Genomic DNA, 25,434 nt, shown 5'->3' on the forward strand with positions numbered 1-25,434 from the left:
TATATGCTAATTTGAGTGCTTATGACAAGGTTTTTCTCTCTCTCTCTCGCTCTCTCAGTGCTGGTGTGGGCCGAACGGGCTGCTTCATTGTGATTGATGCCATGTTGGAGCGTGTGAAGCAGGAGAAGACGATAGATATTTATGGTCACGTGACTCTGATGCGATCTCAGCGAAACTACATGGTGCAGACAGAGGAGCAGTACGTCTTTATTTATGATACACTGCTGGAGGCTGTTTCCTGCGGCAACACAGAGGTTCCGGCACGGAATCTTTACGCCTACATCCAGAGACTGTCACAGACGGAACCGCCGGAGCACATCAGCGGAATGGAGCAGGAATTTAAAGTCAGTACTTCCCACGAATGTAACGTGAATTTAAAACAATATGACATTTGTTCTTTTTTCAGTAACAAATTAACTGAAAATGAATCAATTAAAACAATAAAACAACTGAAAAAACAATACATTTCAAAAATCCACAACACTCTTAAAGCTTTTTCATTAGTTCCATTCATCTTATAAATAATATATAAGATACTGTATTGTTTCCTGTTGGTGGCAGTTGTATGTTGCTTTGTAATGTGCCTGTTCATAAAATTTAAATGTTGTTTACTTATTTCTTTTTTCTGTATCCCTTTTTCAGCGGTTAGCTAATGCCAAAGCGCATAACTCCCGATTCGTCAGTGCCAGCCTTCCGTGCAATAAGTTCAAAAACCGATTGGTCAATATCATGCCATATGAGACCACACGTGTGTGTCTGCAGCCAATCAGAGGAGTGGAGGGCTCAGACTATGTCAATGGCAGTTTTATAGATGGCTACAGGTACATTGCGATCTCTCTCTTTTTTATATATTTAGAAGTAAAAATAAAACAACACATCTACAAAACAAGCACACATCAACATTTGCAAGAAAGCTGGTGAAAAGCCAGTTCTTGAAGTTTTCATTTCCTTCTTGTCACTCTAGGCAACAGAGGGCGTATATTGCGACTCAGGGGCCGCTGGCTGAAACAGTTGAAGATTACTGGCGAATGCTTTGGGAACATAATTCTACTATAGTAGTTATGCTTACTAAACTCAGAGAAATGGGAAGGGTTAGTTCACATACACACATACACAACAGTGGTGTTTATTGTGAAGTGATTAATTACCAATCAGTGTTATTTTAGTATTTATACACTATTTTCAGTTTCGTTTAATTTGTAATCATTTTGTTATCTGCTTTTGTCTTTTTTTGTTCTTTTTAAATACGACTATGTATGTTTAATTTGTTTTTATTTCTATTTCTATTTTAGTTTGACTTTTAACTGAGATCCAGTTAGTATGTTTAGTGCTTCAACTTAGTTAAGCTTGCAAGGCAACATTTTCATTTAGTTTCACTTCTTCATCTGATATTTATATTTAATTTCAGCTGCATTTAACTTGATAACGATAGTAACACTGATGAATGTGTGAACTTTTTCTAATGCAGGAGAAATGTCATCAGTACTGGCCATCTGACAGGTCAGCACGCTATCAGTACTTTGTGGTGGATCCCATGGCAGAGTACAACATGCCTCAGTATATTCTCCGAGAGTTTAAAGTCACAGATGCAAGGGTATGTCAAGCACTTATTAAGACCTTTAAGATTTCCATGCTCATGAAAACCTGGAATTTTGTTGTTGTTGTTTTTTATTCTGGAAACTTATATTATATTGTTAGTAAACATTTTCCTACTGTAATGTGATATCCACATATTCCACAAATCCATTAAAATATTTTTATGTTTTATTTTATTTTATTTTTATGTATAACTTGCATTAGTTCTGTTAAATGAGTCGGTTCTTGTGAATGATTCAGTCAAAACGATTGTTTTTTATTATTCATTAGCACAGGGATTTTTACAGACCAGAGACCCTCAGCATAAAAAAGCGAGGTTTTCTCGATTACACTTTATAAAGCTATCATTCAGAACTAATGTTACTACATTATATAATGCTTGAAACTCATTAGCTGGCGAAGTAGAAATTATTTATTAGATAGAACTACCATGAAAATTTGATACAATTCCATGGTTTATATAACCTCTGGTTGAAATGCTGCCACTCTCTCTTGCTCCTAGGATGGTCAATCCAGAACAGTCCGGCAGTTTCAGTTCACGGACTGGCCAGAGCAGGGCGTGCCAAAATCTGGTGAAGGCTTCATTGATTTTATTGGTCAAGTGCACAAAACAAAAGAGCAGTTTGGTCAGGATGGGCCGATCTCAGTACATTGCAGGTGAGGAGAATAATTGCTAAGGAATTTAGGATGGATTTATGTTATTTATGTTAATTAATGTATTACTCGATGTCACATTTTCTGTGCAGTGCTGGTGTTGGGAGGACAGGTGTGTTTATCACTCTAAGTATAGTATTGGAGAGAATGCGTTATGAAGGAGTGGTCGATATCTTCCAGACCGTCAAAATGTTGCGCGCTCAAAGACCAGCCATGGTGCAGACAGAGGTAAACTTGCACACTGCAACTCACATAATGCAGTATTCATGTTTTTCTATCCATACTACTCATAATCCCATAATTCCTTTAGACTAGTACAAGTTAACAATTTTTTTTTAATATTAGAGTACTTTTTCATTTCGTAACTAAACATGCAAAGCCGTTTGTAGGTCGATTCGCCATAAAAGTATAAAAAGCGTCTATAACACTTTCAGCATTGCTGTATTTTGTAGCTCTGGCTCGAACAATGGCATGCCATGTGTTTCTCATCACAGCATTCTGTGACTTTATACCTCAGTTTATTTCTTACAACTGTGGCTTTATTACTAATTATTGTGAGTTTCACATAGTTTTCTTTATTATATTATATCTCATAATTATTATTTTATTTCTTACAGTTGACTTTCTCATTATTTCTCCCACTTTGTTGCTCATAATTGCATCTGATCCCTACAATTATGACTTTATATCTGTTGTTTTTCATGTGAATTTATAGCACACAGTTGCAACTATTTCTCATAATTGTGACTTTACATCTCCTCACTGACTTTTTTCTTAAAATCATGACTTTATTTCTTAGAATTGTGTCATTACTTGTTATTGCTACTTAATAATTCAGAAATGCAACTTTATTACTTGTTATTAGGACTTTACATCTCAAATTATTTGATTTTACCTCTCGTAATTGTAACTTCACATCTCACAGTTGTCACTTAAAATTGTGACTATTTCTCATAATTGTCTTTTCATATCTCAAAATTGCAATTTTATTCTTTGCCAAAAGTTTTCAATAGTATACTAGTCAGCAGTCTGAAATTTGGTTCAAATTATGTGTGTGTGTGTGTGTGTGTGTGTCTGTGTCTGTGTCTGTGTCTGTGTCTGTGTCTGTGTGTGTGTGTGTGTGTGTGTGTGTGTGTCTGTGTGTGTGTGTGTGTGTGTGTGTGTGTGTGTGCACGCGCGCGCTCTCCACAGGAGCAGTACCAGTTCTGCTATCGAGCAGCGCTGGAATACCTGGGCAGTTTTGATCACTATGCAACATAAAACCTTCCCCTGGACCAAGGGCCACATCATTACACACCGAGACCTGCGTCTGATCAATCTGACAGCCTCTTTCTGTTGCCCATAGCTCAAGAGTCTGTTTGATCTCCCCCGACAGCACACAATTTAATAGCCAAACAGGGAGGGCAGCTGGGATACAGAATTGTCACAACAAATTGTAGCTCCAATAGCATAGCTGAAAGTTGTCAAGTCATATTTGAGGTGGAGTAAGAAATCTGGCAACCAGCCAGCAGATCCAATGAAATCGCAGCAATCCAACAATGTGCTGTCTGGACCGATTCAACAGACCAAAAACAAGGGAGGAAAAAACAATCAAGCAGTTTGATGGTATTTTTTTACTTATCATAATTAGTTTCAACACCAGACCCCCCCCAAAAAATGCAGTTTATTGAGGGATGCAGTCCAGGTTTAGAGTTTCCACTGTTTTTGTCACCAGTTGTATAGTGGATCCACCAACTCACTAAAGTGAAAATACAAAATGAAATTCAACAACACCCTATGTATTGGTGCTTATGCCAGTATCCTGTTCGTTTATCTGTAGCACACACACACAGATATATATGTACATATCTATCACAGATTTAAGACAAGGAAAAATAACAAGCTAAAAATGGAGATTTGTCTCAAAAACTGTGCAATATTGAACGTGAACCGCACCTTCAAGTTTAAAACCACTCAAGTATTAGAGATATTCTCACTGTAATTATATTGTCTCATTAATCCTATATGATACAAAGTATAAAACAAAATGTTATTATGCATATTAGCACATTATATATAAAAAAAATGTCAATGTACTGAGTGATATTTATACTTTGTGAGTGAGGTACTTGTCAGTGCACATAAGTTAAGAAAAGTACTGATTGCAGTAATATTTAAAAGGTTTTTCGTTTTTTTTATTATTATTATTTACTGAACTTACCAAAACAACTACTTACATGCTTTCAATCAGGATTGGAAGATTAAATGTTGAACTCTAAACATGAGGTGACACGTTTAAAACAATAACACAATGGATCATCTGACACTGGTAGTGCCTTATCATAGTCACACGTTTAAAACGGTACCTGCTTTTATGTTCAAAAAAAATGAGTATGCTTAATAAAACCTGAAGTAAATACAGTTACATCCTCCAGAGTGAATTTTAATATATAATATATTTCACGACCAATTTTAAGTACCAGGGTGGTTTATTCATTCAAGTGAAGTACTGCCAAGATGAGTAGACAATTATATTACTGAAAGCCAATATGTGTCCATTTTTGAGAGGACACACATTTATTGTATCTGTATTGGGCCAAGAGAACTGCATATTCCATTACATATATAATAGCCATTATATTATATATGATTTGTATTTGAACTTATAATGGAGTATAGAACAGGAAATAGTTTTCTCACTTTCAGTCCATACCGCTGCAGGAAACGTGCATTTAATGTCTGCATTCTTGTTTATCAGCGTTGTGGTAGTATCAATGATGTTAGTGTGTTAACATCAACAAAAAGAACATTTTTCATGCTGGTGAGGACGCATTCGAAAGGGGGATTTAAAAAGCCAGAGCTAGTTGAGCTAAATGACATTTTAAAAGTTTGATGGCCAGATTTTGATTCATAAAACATTGCATGATAAATTAGATCTACAACTTTGGGAACAAACTCGCACATAGAAATGGCCCTATTGTGTCTACATCAATATCATGGACCGTAACAGTCGTATGGTTATGGTTTTGGATATGACTGCACTCTTGTTCTATGCACTAACCCTTACTATTTCTTCAACACAGAATGTTATTTGTTTTGAATGAGATGAATTTCATCGTGTTGCTCACAGTGTGTGCATGTTAAGAGAAACACAAGTTTTGGTTCCAAAGCTTAAGACAATATGTGCGTATTGTTATTGTTGAAAACGTTAGATGACAGGGTGGTTTAATATGAGTGGTTTTCCTTCTAGTCCAGTGGTAATAGTCATCATACAGTAATTCCAAGAAAGTCTGGTCACTGCGAACTTCAGCTCATTTTACGTTCGGTGTAAGGAAATGTTTGACTTTCTTTGCAGCATCTTTGTTTTTGTGTACTTTTTTATTTTTTTTTTAAACCAGAGTTGAGTCAGCTTTGTATTTGAAATCTAACATTATCTACCTTCTCCATATTGTTACACTTTACAACCAAGTTTCAGGGTTTTTCAAATTTCAACTTTCGTTGAAACTAGCTATGCTTATATTTTCAAGAAGATATCAATTAGCGTTTGTTTGATGGCAAATCCTATGCTAATCTGTCAGTGTTTTGCGGAAAAAATAAATAAAAATCATCTATTTTCCAGTGCATGACAGTCCCCATTTGTACAGATGCGAAGGCGCCATCAGATTTTGAGGAATCATGACATTGTTTCATGTGAAAAATAAACTAGCACAATCTATATCATGCAATCTGACCAAATATGCATTGTATCATCATTTTCATATTGTCGAACGTTGTGAGTGGATTTACAATTTCACCCATCAATTAATGTGAAACACAAAAGGGAAATCTTTTACCTCTGATTTTGTAGTAAATGTAAATATTTCAGAGGATGTTTTCTTTTTTTAATTTTCCTACTTTATGTTGTAAGGACAGATGTGTGAGAATACAATTGTATTGGAAAAGTTTTATTTGTTACAAATAAAATGGTAAGAATAGTCCAACGAGTCATTATTTACCCATTCTTCATGATCAGTGATTGGTTTATATTGACCAGCGAAAACTCAAATATCTGTTTCATCTTTGATACACAAATAAAGGCTTTAAATGAGCAATATTATCAAAATTTGCAGAGAGAGAGAAAAAAAAACTTCTACAGGCCTTCTGATTGATAGCTTATACTTTAGTATTATTTTTACTTTATCGTTTTTGTAATTTTTGTCAAATCTTTACTGATTTTTATAAAGTAAATGCAAGAGTAAATTTTACATTATAAGTAATATTTCGAGATGAACACTTACTGGACTGAAGCAACTTAGATTTACTTGAATCCATAAATCATTTTAGAAAAAATCATGTTAAAATGTATCAAATATGATGCACAAGACTTTTAAGTAATAACTATTTGTACATCTCTCATTCATCATTGTATTGCATTGCATTGCATGTTTTGCCCCGCTATATAAAAAAACTAGAGCTTCGAGTTTAAAACCTAAGCATTTAAATATCTTTCTAAGACATATTATTGAGAAATAGCATAACAACTCATATTTCTATGTCTTTTATGTAAGTAGTCTGCTATACGGTTATATAATCCCATTGATTTATCAGAATTTCATCTTATTTTTGGCCATCAGCCAATAAGCTTTTCCGAAAAAGCAGCTGTTAGCGCCCAGTCTACTTGACAATATAAACCAATGTCATTAAGAAAATTTTAACAATGGAGTAAAATTTCTTAGTTTTAGTCATTTTGGATTATATTTTGTGTAAAGTTCATTTCATGTTAAGAATATTATGTATATCTCATTTGCTATTAAACTGTATTAGATGCATTTCAGCATTACATACCAGCCATTGGTTGCCTGTTCTTTTTCGATAAACGGGGTATATTTTAGTTTAACAATGTCTGGAGTGCTGGTAAGATTTTATATTAATTCCAGGCACATCTTACAGAAGCTGAGAAACACATTCACCTAATGAAGCCGAATGCACAAGAGCAAAAGCACTTTAGAATTCTTGTGCAACGTTCTGCTGGAATTGCACCCAAACAAATCTCTTTGGTTCCAAGCCTCAATTTGATTGTTTTGCCAATCAAAACCATTTACTACTTTTCATATGTGAAGCTTTCAAATCAGCAACCGGGTCCAAAGTGAGACCAGTTAAAGCAATGTGCTGTTTGGCTCAAACAAACACCAAATTGCAGCTAATTCTGAAATAAATCACTCCTTTGACAAGGGTTTTATATTTCAATACAGTCATTGTTTCACGTTTCAATTCTCGTCAACTCATTTCAACACACAAACACATGCTCAGTTTCAGAATAATATTCATGTTTACTATGACACTACTGCAGATGTCGGCTAAAAAGGCCATTACTTTGGGCACCAAAATAAGGAAAAATAAAAACACTCATTGCATTCCCGACTGCTTTAATAAATCAAAGCCAAGTGTGTCTCTTCCACTTAGTCTCATTCAAGCAGGAATCAGCTGTATAAAACAGTCAAGCACATTCTGCTCACCTGCATTGGAGAAGTCAGTCAACAAGTAAACATTAGATGAGTGGGACGTTCACACATTCACTACCATCTGTCATCACACAAGCATTGATATTCAAGGAGAAAGCATTCCAAAGTTCTCCCAAAGATAACGTGATTTTTATCTAATCATAACATTCAAGTTCATATCTTTTTTTTTTTTTTTGGTTTTCTTACATGTAAAACCTCTGTCTTTTAACTGGAAAATAGTTCAAAACTGTTAGTGGCAGCCATGCTGATCGTTAACATGTTTGTTTCAGTCTTGGCCCTTTAACAGTTTACAGAGTATGAAAACATTCTGGTACAGACATCTGGAAAAATAACAGATTTTATCTCCCAATACACAATGAGAAGTAACAATTCCACACCGAACTGAATGGAAAAAGAAAAAAAAAAAAAGATCAGTCTTTTGTTACACGGTTTGATTCCTTTAGCTTATCCGTTTAAAATAGTATGTCTGTTCATTTTTTCGTACCAACATTCAAATTTCAATACTGCTGGAGTTCTACAAAGGCATAAATAAAAACAGAATATAATACAGGATGCTGTATAAAATTTGAAATAAAATTTGTTTACTTAGTTTTTTTGTCTTTCACTTTTTTTTTTTTTTTTTTTTTTGGAAATGATAATTACCAGAGAGGCAAATGACGTTTTGAGAGCGGGAAAACACCAAGAATACCCCTGAGATTAAAATAAATTCCCTATATGCATGTGAGATCAGTTGTTCTACTCGTTGCCTGAAACTACACATTGCGCTACGGAAAACTTGAAGGCACAAAAACTGGGGCTTTTTGACCCCAAGACTCCACCCACACACACACACACACCATACAGCTGAAGACCCCAGTTCACTCGTAACAAATGACTCCAACACTTCACATCGGCACGGAACACTTAAGATAATCACGGTAACAGAATCAGTGTCCATGTAAGTCAGGATACTTCAACTTGAGGCCCGCAGTGGAAGGAGATTTTTTTTTTTTAAACGAAACAAAACAAGTAGAAAAAAAAAAAAAAAAAGACCAGCCGAGTCAAAAGTCAAAGTTCATACTTTAGAGGGAGCAAGGCAGTGATTGAAGGTTAAGGGCCAGAATTCAGAGAGAATCTTCACAGTTGAGATGCTCTGCGAATGATAGACGGCCTGCATTAAGGCTGGATAATCATGGATTAGATGAAAATCAAAACTGCAGGACCAGAACAGTCACCAAGATATACCTTATATATAGCATAGATGTGTTCCTCCTCTTTCATATTGTTTTTACCCAACATATACTTATATATATGAAAGTTAAGAGTATTATATTAAAAAGGCTTTTCAAAGGTTATGTACATTATATAAATGTATGTTACAAGATATACAAGGGTTTAAGTCACACCAATCATTACGGATACATCCAAGCATTCGACAACATACCTTTGGCTTGAAGATTAGTTTAACCATGAAGTACACAACTGAAAGAAACCTGTTCACACACAAAGAACTTGCTATTTGAATGTGACGGAGAGGGAAAAAAAAAAAGAATATTCAAGTTTTATGTTTTTACACTTTTGTAAGTGTGAATTTAACCCCCAAGTTGAGCGATATTGAAATTTCCACAACACTTTGAACATTAAAAAAAAGAGCAGGTAATACGATAAACTGGATTTTTCAAGTTTGTCATTCCACATGTGCAAGTCAGTATTTATAAAAAAAAACAAAACCCAAAAAATGCTACAACTCGTACATCAAGCCACAATCTCTGATCTCGTCTGGATCAGAGTGAAACGAAGGGCTTGAAAAGTGGCAGGACAAAAGCATCCTCCGCTCCTTCCTTGGCGGTGGAGTCTACCTGTAGCCAAGAGAGGGGAAAAGACGGCTTCTTTTCCTTCCGTGCCTTTTGCGCCCTCTCATGCGAGATCTGTTTTTCCTGATTCACTCGCTGTCGGTCTCCAGCTCGTTGTCGGACCACTCCACAGGGTGCAGCAGGCCGCTCTGTTGGGCGTACTCGATCACTGCTTTGTAGCAAAAGTAGTACTGGTCCCACGTTTGGATGCTGAAGGCACGCTGCGTCCGCATACGACGCACTGTCTGCTTAATGTCCACTGTCCCGATGTCCTCCAGACGAGAGAGACAAATGTCTAAAGTACAAAACGTGCCTGAGGGTGAAGGAAAAAAGAAAACTTGTAAGAATGCTGTAGTGCGGTTAAGAAATGAGATCAAACATGAAGGCAGAAAGTCACCTGTTCGGCCGATGCCTGCGCTGCAGTGCACCACCACCGGAGGGCCTCCTGGGGGTCCCGTCCAATCAGGATACAGTGTTCGTAATGAGGACTCTTGTCTCTGTTTCACGTGTGACCGGAAATCCAACATGGCCGACGCTGACTTCGGAACACCAAAATCTGGCCAGCTCATGTAGAGATAATGAGACACTTCCCTACATTCCCCTGTCTGGAAGAGAAGCTTCAGGATCAACGTATGCCTTCGACCACACAATCGGTATGTGATGTAACTGTGCTAGAATAAGGTTGACCAGACTCTATGTCGATAATCATAAGAACTTCTGTGTCAAACTTCTATTGCTCATTGAAATTAAATCAAATGGGCAAGAACAGATAAAAACAGTGACTGAGATGCTGACCTGAGTGTTAAAGAGCTCCAGGTGTGATAGCTTAAAGTCCTGAAACATCTCAATATGGACATTTCTCACCAAAAAGTACCCATAATCCTCAGTGCGGCCAGCCTCTAATGGCCAGTACTGTCCGCATTTCACTCGGCCTCGCTCTACAACTCTGAGACAGAGACAGAAAGAAGATCAAGAATCGTTATACTGGTCTTCTTCGTCAGATATTAATCTTTATTTTGAATATAATGATGAAAAACATCTATAAATTCAATTAGTTTGAAGGACAAGAATAAAGGACAGATTCTATTAACAATATTATTATGCATTTGCATTAAATGAAAAGCACAAACAAACATCGAGTCACCACAATTGCAGCTACATGTTCATTATGATGCCATTTGTAATTGGACATTATATAATATAAAACGATATATATCTTTAGATTTCTTTTTAGCTCATTTAGAATGTGTTCAATTAAATACAAACAAAAAGGCTTTTTTTAATTGAATACGTATTTGACAGATACCATTAAAATATATAGGGTCACTAAGAAATACAGTAAACAGTAACATTGTAAAATATACTTTAAAAGAACCTTAAACATTATAAAAATACAAGAAAAGAATTTACTCTTGATGCAAAGCTGAATTTTCAGCAGCCATTAGTCCAGGTCTCCAGTGTCACACGATCCTTCAGAAATCATTTTAATATGATGATTTGGTGTTATCAATGTTGTATTCCCAGCTGTATTATCAATGTTGAACACAGTTAAGCTGCTTAACATTTTTGTGGAAACCATGGAAACTGCATGGTTTTCATGAATTTCTGGATTCTTCGAGAAGCAGAGAAAACTGCATTTAATTATATTAGAAGTCTTTTGTAACAATGTAAAAGTGAAAAAAAAAAAAAAAGTCAGTTTTGATCAATTTCATGCAGCATCCTTGCTGAATAAAAGCATTAATTTGTTAAAAAAAAAAAATCTTACTGACCCCAAATTTTAGAATGGTATTGTAGTTAGTTGCAGCCCTATATTATCCTGTCCAAAATCCTTTTAAAGCATCATTAAAACATTCCTTAAAGGAAAAGCATCTCAACTCTTACAGAAGGAGACTGGACTGACCTTGTAGTCATAACAATTATTAAAACCATTTGCTCCCACACCATTCGCCAAAAGTCTCCAAATGTTTTTGGCAAAGGCCCTGAAACAACCCAGACATTTATATTTACACACATATACTGACATCTGTACCATGCATGTATGTGTACTTCACAACACAATGTTTAGTTCTAAAAAACAAAGAGTCTCACCCTGAGTAGCGATGTAAGCATTGTTCCTCTTGTAACCATCCATGAAACTTGCATTAATGTAGTCAGATGTCTGAAAGCAAACAATCACATTGATAAAGAAAACAGTCAATAAACCAAAACATTTTGAATTGAGGTACTACAGCTAATAAACCAACCCTCCACACACACCTTGCCCATAGAATTGCCATTGGTTAGTAAAATTATTTGTTTACTCACCAGACTCATATTCATATATATATATAACACGGTGTGATTTAAAGACCGATAGTTCAAAATGAGTGAAGGCAAGTGAAATATCTGTGTTAAACTTGTACTTAGATTTCACTCGCCAGGGTTTGAGTTAAAGGCTAATAATTTATTAGCCAATGGCTAACAATAGAAATTATTTGGTAGCCTATTTATTTTCCCAACCCTATTGCCTAGCATGGAAATATGCGAGTGATTTCCTTGCATTGTAGAGGGTTATAAACCTAAACTGAAATGCAAATCAGTTAAAGTTACATATAAATATTTTACATACAAAAACTAATAAAAATGACAAAAGCATAAAACATTTTTTTTTTAAATGAATACTAAAATAACATTGCATTGATCAATGAAATTCATAAAGGAAGATCATAAAAGAAAAAGTGCATTACTCTGACCTCATCATCCTCATTGTTGAGCAGACAGAGTCGAACACGTGATTGGTCAAGGCAAAGGACATCACTGTAGCGATTCTTTATCTGGTTAGAGGTTTTCCTGTCAGAGTAAACATAGTATTTATACAAGCAAACACTTCTTTGTCTGTAAATACATTATCTTTACAGCCATTACTTGAAAGCAAATGTCACTTACTTAGAGTAGTCAAACGTTCCAGCAGGAGGTTCTTTGCGGATCTCCTCGTACTCCTGATAAATGCCTTTCTTCTTTTTACGTTTCACGTGCTGCACCAGATCCTGCACACTCATTCCGCCTGGCTCAGCCACATGCACTGACAAAGCAGCCGCTTCCGTTCCCGGTAACCAGCTCATATCCGGGGCGGAGCTGTGATGGAGAGGCGGCGGCCTTGATTTCAGCGGGAGGGGTGGAACGCCATCTCCCCCGTCCACTTCCTCTTCCAGAAACTCTACATCCTGTTGGCTGTCCTCAGCGCCATTGCCATCCTGCCTACTGTCATCCAAACATGCACCTTCCATACCCACAGTCCCGCCACCTCCTGGTAATATGGCACTAGCGGTGTGTTTTTGATGCAGGGGCGTGTCTGGGGGTGTTTCTGACTGTGGTGGCGGCTGCCGGCCACGGCCATTAACGACATTGGCGTTGAACCCCGAGATTCCCCCTGAACCTGGCAGTACAGAGCCGTTCCAATGCGCATGTCCCGCTGTCCTGTGGTTCTGCAGGTTGGCATTTCCATCATCCAGTATGGGGCAGTTTGAGTTCAATCCGTCCCCCAGGAGAGTGGCCCCTGGAGTATTGGCAGTTAAGGGGTCTGCTGAAGTGTTCTGGCCATGCTCCATGGAGTAGGAGCGGAGCAGACTGCCCAAGCAGTCCGCAGTGACGTAGGGTGAGTTATTAGGGTGGTTGGGGCTGGAGTTGACGCAGGACTGGATCCAAGCAATGTGACTATACTGTGACGAGCCACCCAAATGTTCTGGAAGAGAGCTGACCGGTATGTGATTGACCAGTTCGTGGGCTTTCACAGTGCACACCTGCAGAGGTATCACATGAATACAAACAAGCAATCACATTCAAAGTATTGCACCCTTAAAAATAATAATAAATGTAGCACTGTCCACTTGTTTAATGAGATCTAGACATACCCTCTCTCTCAGTTTCTCTCTCACAAACAGACGGAGTACCGCAAACGGTGCTCTGAACCACAGTGGAGACGACACAATAAAGACACATTTCAGACGAGCAGGGAAAGCCCCCTAAATCACAAAAAAGACAGTAAGCACAAGATACAAAGGACTGTGCCAATCCCATCCACAGACCCACCCATTAAACAAGCCCTCTGAAAAATCAAGAACATACACAACCATTTGTAAGTTTGAGGTTGGCACTTTTTTTTTTTTTTTTTTTTTAAAGCAGTCCCTTATGATGAGCAGGTTCAATTTATTTGATCAAAAATACTGTAAAATAAGTAATATTGTGAAATATTATTATAATTTTCTTTAAAATGTTAATATATTTTAACTTTTATTTCCTGTGATGGTAAATCAAAATTCAGCAATAAATATATTAGTGTCCACACCAATGCATGATAACATTCTATATTAGTCAGGTGGATTTTGATTGGTCAAAGTATTTATCGTTCATCAGCTGAAAAAGCTCATTCTGAAAATTATATTGTTCCTCTGTGTTGTTATTGTTATAGTTGTAGTGTGGACATCTCTATTCTCAAAGAATTAGAATGATTATTAAAACTTTATATTTATCATTATAGTTATTGTCCTAAGTGTCAACAGGTCTATTTTTGAGGAAACCATTATACTTTTCAGGATACTTTGATGAATAGAAAGTTCAGCAACAGCATTTATTTAAAATAGATGTAAAAATAGATTTGTAGCCATGCAGAAGTATTTACTGTCACTACTGACAGTCACTATCATCAATTTAATGTAGTGTATCTGTAAATACACTATGCCTAAAAGTGTGTGGACGGCCAAGTACTCTACTCATATGTTTGCTGAAAGTTATATTTCAGGACCATGTGCATTAATAACAGTTTCATCCTCTTTTTGCTGCTCTGAAAGCTTCCACTGCTATAGAAAGACACTAAATGCTGAGGATTTGCTCACATTCAGACCCGACAACATCTGTGAGGTGAGGCAGTGAAGATGAGTGATGGGTGCTGGCTCACAGTCTGCGGTACAATTCATCCCAAAGGTGTTCAGCAGGGTTCAGGCCTGGGCTTTGTGCAGTTCTTTCAAATGAAACTCAGTAAATAATCTCTCTGGATCTAGCTTTGTGCACAGGGGCTTTGTAATGCTGGAACAAATGTCTCTTTTTACTAAAATGTTTGTCTAAGGAGGATTGTTGATATATGCTTGATTTTATGCACCTGTAATGGGTGGAGCTAAAATAGCAAAATCTGTTAATTAAAAGGGGATGTCTGCATACTTCTCGTCAATTCTGGACAAAACAAAGAAACTTGGTCTTTTGCACTTTCATAATTATCCGGTCAATGGTGTCCCTTAGATCGCAGGCCTTATCGACTTGAAAAACAACATTTTCAAGATATTTCAAGAACTGGTTATTATTTCCTTTGTTCCACTATTACTGTTTTTTCAATCAGATGATTTTTTTAACCACAAAGACAGTAAACTAAAATACTGAAAATCTAGCTATAATATTATTTGCCCAATGCCATTCAAAGGTTTGGGATCAGTAAAAAAATATTTCTTTTGAATTTGATTTTTATTTTTTTATATTTATTCAGCAAGGACACGTTAAATTAATCAAAAGGGACAGTAAAGACCTTTACGTCTGTGTCAAGAGCAGTTCTTTTGAACTTTCTATTCATCAAAGAATCCTGAAAACAATGTCACAGTTTCCACAAAAATATAAAGTAGCATAACTGTTGTCAACATCAATAATAATAACCTTGAACATCAAATCAGCATTCTAGAATGATTTCTAGGGATCATGCGACACTGAAAAATGGAATAACGCCTGCTGAAGAGTTCATAAGAGAGTTCTTTTAAAAACATTACAATATCTTTAAGCAGTAGAGAATATGAACAAATGTAACATGGTAATTTTTTTTCTAATATATAAACTTTTTCTACTGAAATTAAAGACACTGTTAAAAACACCTTAACTTTTGACAGCTGCAAGACAAGCAAGGATTGTGAAATGAGTCTAAGGACAAAATCTTTAAGAAACGTAAATAAAAAAGTAAATGAAAGAACATAGCGATGTGTACAAATCTGGCATAATATGTTGACAAATTATCCTAGACATATATTGTGAATATTCAATATATCAGCAAACCCTAATTGTATGTGACTGAATATTAATAAACCTCCAGTTTTCCACATATTAAAAGGATGACAGCAAATACAGATGACAGATGAAAAGCTGCCTATATCTCAAAAGAGTAAATCCAAGCTCCACTGAGTTCTGTTATAGCCATATGAATGAAACAGACAGGTTGTTCTGATAGCATAGAAACACTTACTTTAAGCAGATTTAAAATCTTGACGCATAGCTCATAGTCAAAATTGGCATATGTGGAGTTAGTCATATCATAGATGAAAATGAGCCCATCTCTCTGTGTCTGAACGCTGGGGGAGAGAAAGATTATTAAGATGAAAATGCAGAGCTGTTAACCATATTAAATGTGATCAGATTTATGGATGTGGTCTATTTTACCTCTCAATGGCCTTGTCCAGCTGATATATAATGGCCTGAAGAACAGCCTTATGGGTAGTGAGGTCTGGCCGATGGAGACGTGCTGTAAAAAGTGCTAAAGCCGCACCTTTTGCGTCACGACCAGGCTATACACACAGAAGCCAAATTAATGCACATACAACTTGTAAAAACATGCACAACTAATATGCAGACACACAAGTGCAAGCAAAAACAGTCAGTTTAGCCAACAGTTTAAACCAGTCTACTGTAATACAAAAGTTGATTTAATCTTTATATAACTGGAAGAAGTTTTTACATGTTTAGTGCTCTGAAAACTAAGATGTGATTAATACATCAGACCTGCCTACACAAACACTTGAGTAAACTCTGTATATAGCATGGCCCTGAATGAAAAATGGCTGAAACAAACAGTAAAGCCCAGACTAAACAAAGATCATGGAACTGCTCTGCATGTGATGGTGTGAGATCAGAGATTAAATTTCCTTAGCCGTCACTAGCAATGATGGTGGCCTTTATTTTCTTCTTTATTTACTGGAGCTGTAAATATGAATGATTTCGCTGATGCACTGTTTTTGGTTTGCATAATCTGAAAGTGATTAAACATTCTTGTAGCTGCGGTTTGCCAAAATCTGGGTTACTCAGAGTATTTCGTTTTACTGTCTTTGCAAAAGCATATATACACTACAGTTCAACCGTTTAGGGTTGGTAAGATTTTGAAATAGTCTCTTATGCTTACCAAGGCTGCATTTATTTGATCAAAACAATACAGTAAAATGGTAATACTGCGAAATATCATCATTTAAAATAGGTATTTTTCTATTTTAATATATTACAAAATGTAATTTATTCCTGTGATGGCAAAGCTGAATTTTCAGCAATGTCACGATCCTCCAGAAATAATTCTAATATGCTGATCTGCAGCTCAAGAAACATTTCTTATTATTATCAGTGTTGAAAACAGCTGTGTTGCTTAACCGAATACATTTTCAGGATCCTTTGATGAATAAAAAAATTAAAATGAACATCATTTATTTGAAATAGAAAGCTTTAGTAACAATATACACATTGTTACTGTCACTTTTGATCAATTGAATACGTTCATATGAACTAAAAGTATTAATTTCTTTAAACAAATTCCCAAAATGACCCCGAATGTTTGAACGGTAGTGTTCTAACAGCATTTTTACACATTGAGCCAATTCAAAAGTGAATTCTATGTTAAAAAAGCCAAAAAGTCATTACACTCATGCAAATATAAATAATGCACATGATAAAATTTGAAATGGTTTTTAATATCTGACTTAGAAGGCCAGTCTGACCATTCAAGCAGTCTGCAAATCATGCCATCTCCAGTCTGAGCAACTAAACTGTTCCTGCAGCAGAGAAGCAACCGCAAACTGGTATCAGCATCCAAAAGGCTCACCTGGACATCAGTAATGTTCACACACACATTATGTTAATCTGAAAGTGTACTCACCAGAACTGTGAATTTCCCACTGAGTAACTCGCTTCTTAAAGGCTCCTCATTTGGGTTAATATTGTAGATGCCTTCCTTTATTCTGGTGTTCTGCAGACACACAAGAATTAAAATGTACAGACTCTCATACAGTGAATTTTACCATCTGAGCTGTACTGTATACTGTACCTTGTAAGCCTGAAAGAGGTCTATGGCTCTGGAGACATCAAACTTTCTTGCCATGAGGAACTTAACTGCTGTCATCTGACTGACGAGATCTGCATTCTGAGACTGTTCCCGACACCTCAGCTCAGCCAGGAACTCCTCCACCGCCTGGCGCACACAAAAACAAAAATTTCATCAGGAGGTTTACTCTATCCAATACTGAAAAAGCATGTTCAATGTCAGCTAAACATCCCACTCTCAGCATCTATTTTTTATTTTTGTATATTTACTGTAATGCATGTTGTACTTTAAAGTGTTGATTGGCTCTGGCTGCCATCACTAGTGATAAACCAATGTATCAACCTTACAGATAAATCAGCTGGTATTTGGCATTTTGAGATCATTGGCATTGCCAATAAACATGCTGGCTTGACCAAAGTATGGCTGATTAGCAGCATGACACCATCTGGCTGCAAATAACATCCTTTTCTATTGACAGACATTCCAAAGTCAATGTTTATTCTGGAAAAGCAAGTGGAGATGAATGGGAACGGATTGCTTTATTCAGGTATTAACTGTAATAGAGAAATGTTAGCTCTCCCTTGTGTAAAATCCAAAATGTATCAATGGCTTTGTCAACAAATAATCTGTTTTGAAATAGTTTTAGTGGATTTTGAGCGGTTGTTATGTAGGGCTGCATGTTAATGGTTAATCACATTGTTTTGCTCCAAAAAAAAAAAAAAATAATCCAATTTCTGTCATTAAAAAATACATTATCATAATTCTCACCCTCACATAGGAACGTCAACTAAGAAGATGTGCTCGCAAATGTATTTGCAGCAAACAACACAAACGATCTTGCGAAAAGAAACCAACTGGCTTTATTACACTTAAGCAGAATACCTCAAGAGATTGCTCCAACTTACATGTTTGCCAATGTTTTCAGCTCATCAGTGCTTTTTCTGTAATGCAGAGAAAGCCTGTTCGCATGGTTGCCTGGTTGGGTAGATTAAGTAAACCACTGAGCAGAAGTTGCATCAATTTAAGAGAAAGGCTTGTTTCAGTATAAATAATGAGTAGGCAAATAGCTCAGGGGATTACGCTTAGCAAAAAGAGCAAAAACCATGATCACGATTTAATAAATGTAATCATTTGAGTGTACACTATTGTTCAAAAATTTGGGGTCAGTGCGTTTTTGTTTTTTTCAAGAAATTAACACTTATTCAACATGGACACAATCATTTGTTCAACAGCTAAAACATTAAAGACATAGCCATATAACATAACACAAAGACATATAACATTAGATGGCAATCCCACTCTCTAACCCATATTTCCAGCCAGTGAATCCCTATATCGGTTGACCTGCATGCACTAATCCACTAAATAACATACCAGTCGATCTAAAGTAACGTTAAATTGCTCTGATACCCCTGATTTTCCAAAGGGTGTCCAAAAGCAAAACTGAACCACTTTTGCAGTACCTTAAGATGACACCACTCAATCATATGCATAAGCAGGATGATCAGACAGCTGTAAAGAGAGACTAATCGTGCTGACAGACGTCCTGCTACACTCATATTACACCGTTTCCTCGACGAGTGGCACCTCCAGCGCTAGATGTGAGTTCTCACGGTAAGACAGACAGACAGACCGGAGAGCTGTCTCACATCTTCCAACACAGGAGCACATTAGACACCCGGCTTGCTGAGTTAACAACAGCGACATGGAGATTCATACATTCCTACACATGACAGGCCAGCGATGCAGATTTGTTATAATAGCTATTATTTAATGAAGTCATGCTGCAATAATATTAATGTGACCAGACTAACTTAGATAGACCGCGAACCACATTCACGTTGTATGTCAACCTAATGTTACTTACTGCTAGACAGCTTGTGTTCAATCCAACACACGTACAATGCTATAGACCCGTTTACTAAAATTCTACAATCATACCAGCCAATACATAATTATTAAACAGTTATGCGTGTGCATTACCCTGTAGAGCGTCGCTAGTTCGCTAACACGGCTAACCTAAAGGTTAGCATTTACCTCAGCTACCTCAAAAACAGCCACTGGGCCGCGATTCTCATTAACATCTCTGTTAATAAAAAAAAATATTAACTCTATTATATGGCATAACATCTTAATACTTGTAACAAAGAAGCTGGTGGCGGCTCAGCGTGAAACCCCAAGGAATTTACGAAGGGCTTAGTGGAAATATTTAGGTATCTTACCACCTCCTCTTGAGTTGTCAGGGCTTCCGCCATCTTGAAGCCTGAGCAGCAAGGTCTACGGGCGCGCCCTCTCTACTGACGGGAACGCGCCGCTGATGCCTGTCAAGCGGCGCGCGTCAGGATGGCGCGCATGCGCAGTAATGCGGCAAAACCCATCAGTAGCCCCTCACTGCAGAAAAAAAGATCCAGGGGCGGGGTTGGATCCACATCCAGGGGGTGGAGATGGTAGTTTTAGGGGTGGAGATGGGTAGGTTTAGGGATCAGGGGGTGGAGACGGGTAGGTTTAGGTATATGTAAGGTGGGAGGAGTTAGATGTAGATCCAACCACACCCCCTGGATCTTGTGTTCTGCAGTGAGGACCATCTCAAACCCATGCTTGGAAGTTAGCAGGTAAGATACTTAAGAATGTGAGTAAGTAGGCACTAAAGGAATAGGGTGGGGTAGTATAATGTCAAGACTAATGTTCCAAATCTGTGGCATTCTATTTATATAACAATTATTAACTGGACTGAAATCATTTGTCTTTCCCCTCTGAAGTTGACCGGTTAGCTCAGTTGGTTAGAGCGTGGTGCTAATAACGCCAAGGTCGCGGGTTCGATCCCCGTACTGGCCACATGTTAATTTATGAATATGTAAGCCACATAGTTATGATTTCACACGTGAAAAGTCTTACAAATCTAGACGCACAATTCTGTTAAACAACATGACTAATGCTTTAATTACCTGTTTAAGCTGGAGGTGCCACTCGTTGAGGAAACAGTGTAATATGAGTGTAGCAGGACGTCTGTCAGCACCATTAATTAGTCTCTCTTTAATTATCTGTTTAAGCTAATAATCTATTTAAGCTTTTTCACATCCACTACAACTTTTCTTTAGTAATGAAAAAACAAAGAATTCCATATTTTCACATTTTATTTTATAATACAAAAAGGAACAAATAGTGTCCAGTGGTATGGGAGTCTGATATATGATCATCTCTCTCCTCTCCAGTGCCGAAGTTCAGTTTTGTTTAGAAGGCTTCGTGGGTTTCCTTAAAAAAGGATTATATTTGGTTATATCACACTGTATAAATTATGTTGGATTGTTTTAGTTTTACTTTAACATAAGAGGACAGATTTAATGACTTTACTCACTGGGCTTCTTCATTAAGAAAGACAACTTCCTCCTCTTCACTGTCTGAGATTACCATCACTTCATCTATATGTACACACACACACACACAGATTGGATTTTTGTGTTTCATCAGGACTCTCCATAGACATGTCTTTTATACTGTACAAATTTTATATTTATATTCTATCCCCCAACCCTAAACCTTCCAAAAAACAAAACAAAACACGCAATTTAGTATTGTTTACAAATGGTTTTCTTCATAGGAACAAAATCTGTTCGCCACAACATCAAAAATTTCAGCTTTACTATTCTTGTGGTGACATTTAGTCCCTACAACATAGAAAATATCTGGAGCATACACACAAACAGTCTCTTTTTTTCAGAACAGATAAATAAAGTGTTTACAATCACTCTGTAGCACAAAAACACACAAGTCTCATACACTACCTGTTTTTGTGTCCTCTGTCTGAGGTTCATCCTCTTCGTCCTCATCGAGTCCCCATGAGTTCACGATGCCCTCACCTACCTGTGCAATTCCCATTGCAACAAGAACAGGAGAGGAAACACTGGCTATGGAGTCAAGGAGTAATATTTGGGTAAAATAATTTACCTGGCACAGCAATATAATATATAAGACAGTATTGCCTTTAAATTTCATGCATCTCCTCTGAGACATCACTCGTCTTTTTCTGCATTTCTAAACAAGATATTAAAACACTCTCAATTAACGTGAGTTCTTCTAAAACCATCTTTAAATATGCCGTAAGGGCCAATGGATACGCTTCTGTGGGAGTTTCTGTTTTGTTCACAATCTCGTTGGCAGTCTCTTTGACATCTGTCATCTCCACCGGGGCTTCGTCTCTCTTAAGAGTTGTGATTCGCTCTTTGGGCATGGACTCAGCAAAGCCAAACTTTCCACCCTCCTTTCTAAAAAGAATAAAACAGTAAATTAATTTCATATAAATGTATAATATAAATGTAAATTATTCCATTGCTTTATTTTTGCTGTAATAAAACAGAATGTTAAAAGACCTTTTATTTTTTTTTTATAAAAAAGCTTTCAAATTTAAATATAAAATAATTTTAAACTACAAAAATACCTGATTTTTCTGTCATTCTCCAAGGCTTTGTTGATGAGCTCTGAAATTTCAGAAACTTTCACGCTTGCTATTTTGCTGCATCTTAAAACCTGCATGAAAACAAAATGTTTGGGACTGTACTACACTGCATAAAAATGCACTGTCAAGATAAAAAGCCCATCCTAGTGTTATGTGATAAATCAATAAAATAAACCGAAAATTAGTCAAATTAGACTAAAAATATATTATTAACACACACACTCTTACCTGGTCTTTCAGAAGCATGATCCCTCCACTAGACTGAATGGAGCAGATCTCTCTATGTTTGTTCATGGCTATCACCAATAATCCATCCTTCACTCGTTCTTCTTGTTCACAAGGGTCCACAAGCAAATACGAGCTTAGGAAGGAATAACAAGTAAACAAAGAATGTAGAAAAACATTTTTCTTATGTCAACTGAAAACTTGGCAACTACTGTAAACAACAGCATGAATAGAACAAAACGGCAAGACAAGTTCAAAATGCAACTCAATACATAATAGTATTTACAAGTCACCTTTTTTATTTAGCACTTCATACAACATAAATTGTTTCAAAGCAGCTTCACAGTATTAAATAGGGAAGTAACAAAATCAAAGATGCAGTGTTAATCAAATATAAGGCTATTCTGCTGTAAAGCAGCTCTAAAAAGACAATAGCCTCTTTATTCAGCTCCAGTCAGTTCAGTGTTGATTCAGTTCAGTTCCATAATACAAGTTAACTTCAGCAGTAAGCAACTCAACTGAAGACAGGGTGTCGTTATTCAGCTCAAGTAGGTTTAATGTTGATTCCATCCATTTCAATTACAGTGTCAATGTTGCAAAATTTGTCAGTTATAAACAAGCAAAACTAACTACACAAATTCCAGTGCAATTGTTTTTCTAATTGCCTGCAGAATAAAATCAGTAAAAGTTGTTGTTGTAGGAGATTTTGCATATGTGATGTTTCTTACCCCTGCAGGAAGAACGCAAAGCTGACACATATAGGCATGTGATATATGCTCAGTGGAATAGGATCTCTCTCCTCTGGACTGAACTGTTAAAAAAATTATAGTATAAATAACTAATACAGAATAAAAAGACCTGGCAAACACAGCCTAGGCAGCTCTTCTGCGATTTTAAGACTCACCACAGTGATGTCTCGTCCCTGAATAGCAACATCCGGCCGCCTAAAATGTGAGAGAGCAGATATGGCAGCAATGCTTGCTGCATCCATCAAGTTTCCGTCATGATTTAACACATGGACATCAACCCGTATTTGCCAAACCTGTCAATAAAAGAGGTACAGCGAGTGAAGGGCCATTGCATGTGGGACATGGGATAAATTATCTGCTATGGTTTTTTTTTTAGTACGAGAAAAAATTATACTGCAGTTCAAAATGCTCACTAAGGCTGCATTTATTTGATCAAAAATAAAAGTAAAAACTACGTATAAAGTGAAATATTATTACAATTTAAAATAACTTTTGTATATTGATATATTTTAAAATGTAATTTATTCTTGTTAAAAGCTGAATTTTACACTACTCTAGACTTCAGTGTCACATGATCCTTCAGAAATCATTCTAATATGCTGATTTAGTGCTCAAGAAATACTTATTATTATGAATGTTGAAAACAGTTGTGCTGCTTAAATTTGTTGAAACCCATCATACATTTTTTAAGTAATATTTAAAACAATTCTTTTCAGGATTCTTTATTGAAAAAAGTTCTGTTTTTATATGAAATGGATGTTGCTGTAACAATCTAAAAGTCTTTACTCTCGGTGTACTTTTGATCAGTTTAATGCATCCTCGCTTAATAAAAGTATTATGCCATTTAAAAAATCTCCTGGTCCAAACTTTCCAATGGTAGCGTTTTATATATGTTACATGACAGGTGTGCATATTACCTTTTCTCCTGAAACTACACAGAGAGACTCTGTGTCTATGCATTTAGAATTCCTCAGACACCTCTCAAGCTGTCTGTTTAGCATCACCAACAACTCTGACTGCCTACAAAACACACACAGAAACACATTGAGAAACTCACAGGCATTAGGATATAAAAAACAGAGAGAGAGAGAGAGAGAGAGAGAGAGAGAGAGAGAGAGAAAATGAATAATTTGCAAGACTGTGTGTAAATAAGTGTGAACCTGTTTGGCTCAAAGGCTGGTGATGCCATGGGAGACAATTCCAAATTAAAAAACATGATGCCTTCTGTGGGACGTGAATCTTTTGGAGGGACCAACTCACAAGACACCTGACAGAACACCCTGAAAGGAAAAACACGTGTTCAAAGTGGGTTTTCTGAGGAAGTACCCCTTAAATCGGTGGTGTAGGGAAGCACGTCGTTTGTAAACACTGTAAATGTTAAAGCAACTTTGACTGATACCTTGTTCTCCCAAGTTCCACGACGCAGCAGCCATAATCAGTTCCAAAAGTGATTTTAATATTCCGGTAATCATATGTTTGTCTCCCATCTAAGCGCTACAGAATACAGAAATATGGTTTAGCTGGTAAAATAGAAATGTGGATGTTGTAGAATGGCAATAATCAAAACCTTTTATTACTAATAATTTTATTACGATATCACATCCAAATTATATTCACATGGTGTAACTTACTTTTTTCTCTTCTATAGCTTTAAGAAGAAAACGCCTCTCGCAGTTTGACAGCGGAGTATCCCTCATTTTGACAGCCTGAATATATCTAATAAACAACTGGATCTATCACTGCATCCTAACACACGCTTCATTCAGCTTACAACCGGCGCACTGTTATGACGTAAGTGTAACAGTGGCGCACAGTATTTGCGTATGCACTGAAAGAGTGATAAAACAGGTCCCGTTGTTTGAACTTTCATGTTCCACCAAAAGCACAAAAAAAGAAAATATGAATGAAAATTAAATACGTCAAATATAAATCTATAATTCCGAATAGAAAATTATGTGGATATAGATGTAGAAACAAATTATATATATATATATATATATATATATATATATATATATATATATGTAATTATTAGGCTATATGTGAGAAACTTGCTTATTCTGATTTTTTTCAGCTCAGAAATGTTATGAACCACTGTCAGGTACTGCTCAACAACACAGATCAGACACTGAAACAGAGGACACCATAGTTATTCCATCTAAACAATAAACAGCTAGGCCTATCAAGAGATTTTTACATTTAGAGCTGAAATGAGCTGTTCATCTAAGCAATTTAACACTGACTGACAGACAGACAGACAGACAGACAGACAGACAGACAGACAGACTGTTTTCAAACATAGCCTAGATTTGGTCATTTAACCCATCCATGTTTAGTCGAAACGTTTAAATCAACT

The 25,434-nt window shown here is 36.5% G+C and overlaps 3 protein-coding genes across 4 annotated transcripts in view; 1 reads left to right on the forward strand and 2 right to left on the reverse strand.

Annotated features, from left to right (window-relative positions):
• ptprdb (protein tyrosine phosphatase receptor type Db) overlaps window positions 1-6,204 on the forward strand; it is a 53,971-nt gene extending 47,767 nt beyond the window's left edge. Inside the window, exons 23-29 of the mRNA XM_079420880.1 lie at window positions 59-344; window positions 643-821; window positions 965-1,091; window positions 1,469-1,594; window positions 2,099-2,253; window positions 2,343-2,478; window positions 3,442-6,204. Of these exons, the coding sequence (XP_079277006.1) occupies window positions 59-344; window positions 643-821; window positions 965-1,091; window positions 1,469-1,594; window positions 2,099-2,253; window positions 2,343-2,478; window positions 3,442-3,510 (1,078 nt within the window). The 3' untranslated portion in view covers window positions 3,511-6,204. The remainder of the gene's footprint in view (window positions 1-58; window positions 345-642; window positions 822-964; window positions 1,092-1,468; window positions 1,595-2,098; window positions 2,254-2,342; window positions 2,479-3,441) is intronic.
• A 1,713-nt stretch (window positions 6,205-7,917) lies between these two features.
• LOC306872362 (tyrosine-protein phosphatase non-receptor type 9-like) lies at window positions 7,918-19,944 on the reverse strand. Of its 2 annotated transcripts, XM_079420879.1 has the most exons (14): window positions 19,874-19,923; window positions 18,557-18,626; window positions 17,655-17,798; window positions 17,487-17,576; window positions 16,010-16,134; window positions 15,816-15,921; window positions 13,453-13,563; window positions 12,488-13,341; window positions 12,295-12,391; window positions 11,651-11,720; window positions 11,463-11,541; window positions 10,358-10,508; window positions 9,960-10,167; window positions 7,918-9,875 (listed from the first exon to the last, which is right to left on the reverse strand). In XM_079420879.1, the coding sequence occupies exons 3-14, from the start codon at window positions 17,727-17,729 to the stop codon at window positions 9,652-9,654; spliced, it is 2,190 nt and encodes a 729-aa protein (XP_079277005.1). In that variant the 5' UTR covers window positions 17,730-17,798; window positions 18,557-18,626; window positions 19,874-19,923; the 3' UTR covers window positions 7,918-9,651. The 2 variants fall into 2 exon arrangements, with proteins under 2 accessions (XP_079277005.1, XP_079277004.1); XM_079420878.1 differs by lacking the exon at window positions 18,557-18,626 and having other exon boundaries at window positions 19,874-19,944.
• An 825-nt stretch (window positions 19,945-20,769) lies between these two features.
• LOC306872364 (exosome complex component RRP45) lies at window positions 20,770-24,883 on the reverse strand. The gene is made up of 12 exons (XM_079420881.1): window positions 24,710-24,883; window positions 24,478-24,572; window positions 24,239-24,358; window positions 23,996-24,098; window positions 23,234-23,371; window positions 23,058-23,140; window positions 22,333-22,465; window positions 22,087-22,175; window positions 21,767-21,913; window positions 21,434-21,552; window positions 21,007-21,070; window positions 20,770-20,903 (listed from the first exon to the last, which is right to left on the reverse strand). The coding sequence occupies exons 1-12, from the start codon at window positions 24,773-24,775 to the stop codon at window positions 20,873-20,875; spliced, it is 1,188 nt and encodes a 395-aa protein (XP_079277007.1). The 5' UTR covers window positions 24,776-24,883; the 3' UTR covers window positions 20,770-20,872.
• Window positions 24,884-25,434: the final 551 nt, after the last annotated feature.

Source organism: Barbus barbus (genome assembly GCF_936440315.1).
Source record: "Barbus barbus genome assembly, chromosome: 7".
Taxonomy (NCBI): Eukaryota; Metazoa; Chordata; class Actinopteri; order Cypriniformes; family Cyprinidae; genus Barbus; species Barbus barbus.

Bases quoted from the DNA above. Each gene is read 5' to 3' on its own strand.
- LOC306872362 (XM_079420878.1), bottom strand. From the start codon at position 19,906: ATGGCGGAAGCCCTGACAACTCAAGAGGAGGTG. The intron at 17,799-19,873 runs GTAAGATACCTA...TGTGTGCGCCAG, and splicing joins TGACAACTCAAGAGGAGGTG to GCGGTGGAGGAGTTCCTGGC. The intron at 11,721-12,294 runs GTCAGAGTAATG...GTTTGCTTTCAG, and splicing joins TCAACAATGAGGATGATGAG to ACATCTGACTACATTAATGC.
- LOC306872364 (XM_079420881.1), bottom strand. From the start codon at position 24,775: ATGAGGGATACTCCGCTGTCAAACTGCGAGAGGCGTTTTCTTCTTAAA. The intron at 22,176-22,332 runs GTAAGAGTGTGT...GTTTTCATGCAG, and splicing joins TCATGCTTCTGAAAGACCAG to GTTTTAAGATGCAGCAAAAT. The intron at 20,904-21,006 runs GTGAGTAAAGTC...TCCTTTTTTAAG, and splicing joins TTTCTTAATGAAGAAGCCCA to GAAACCCACGAAGCCTTCTA.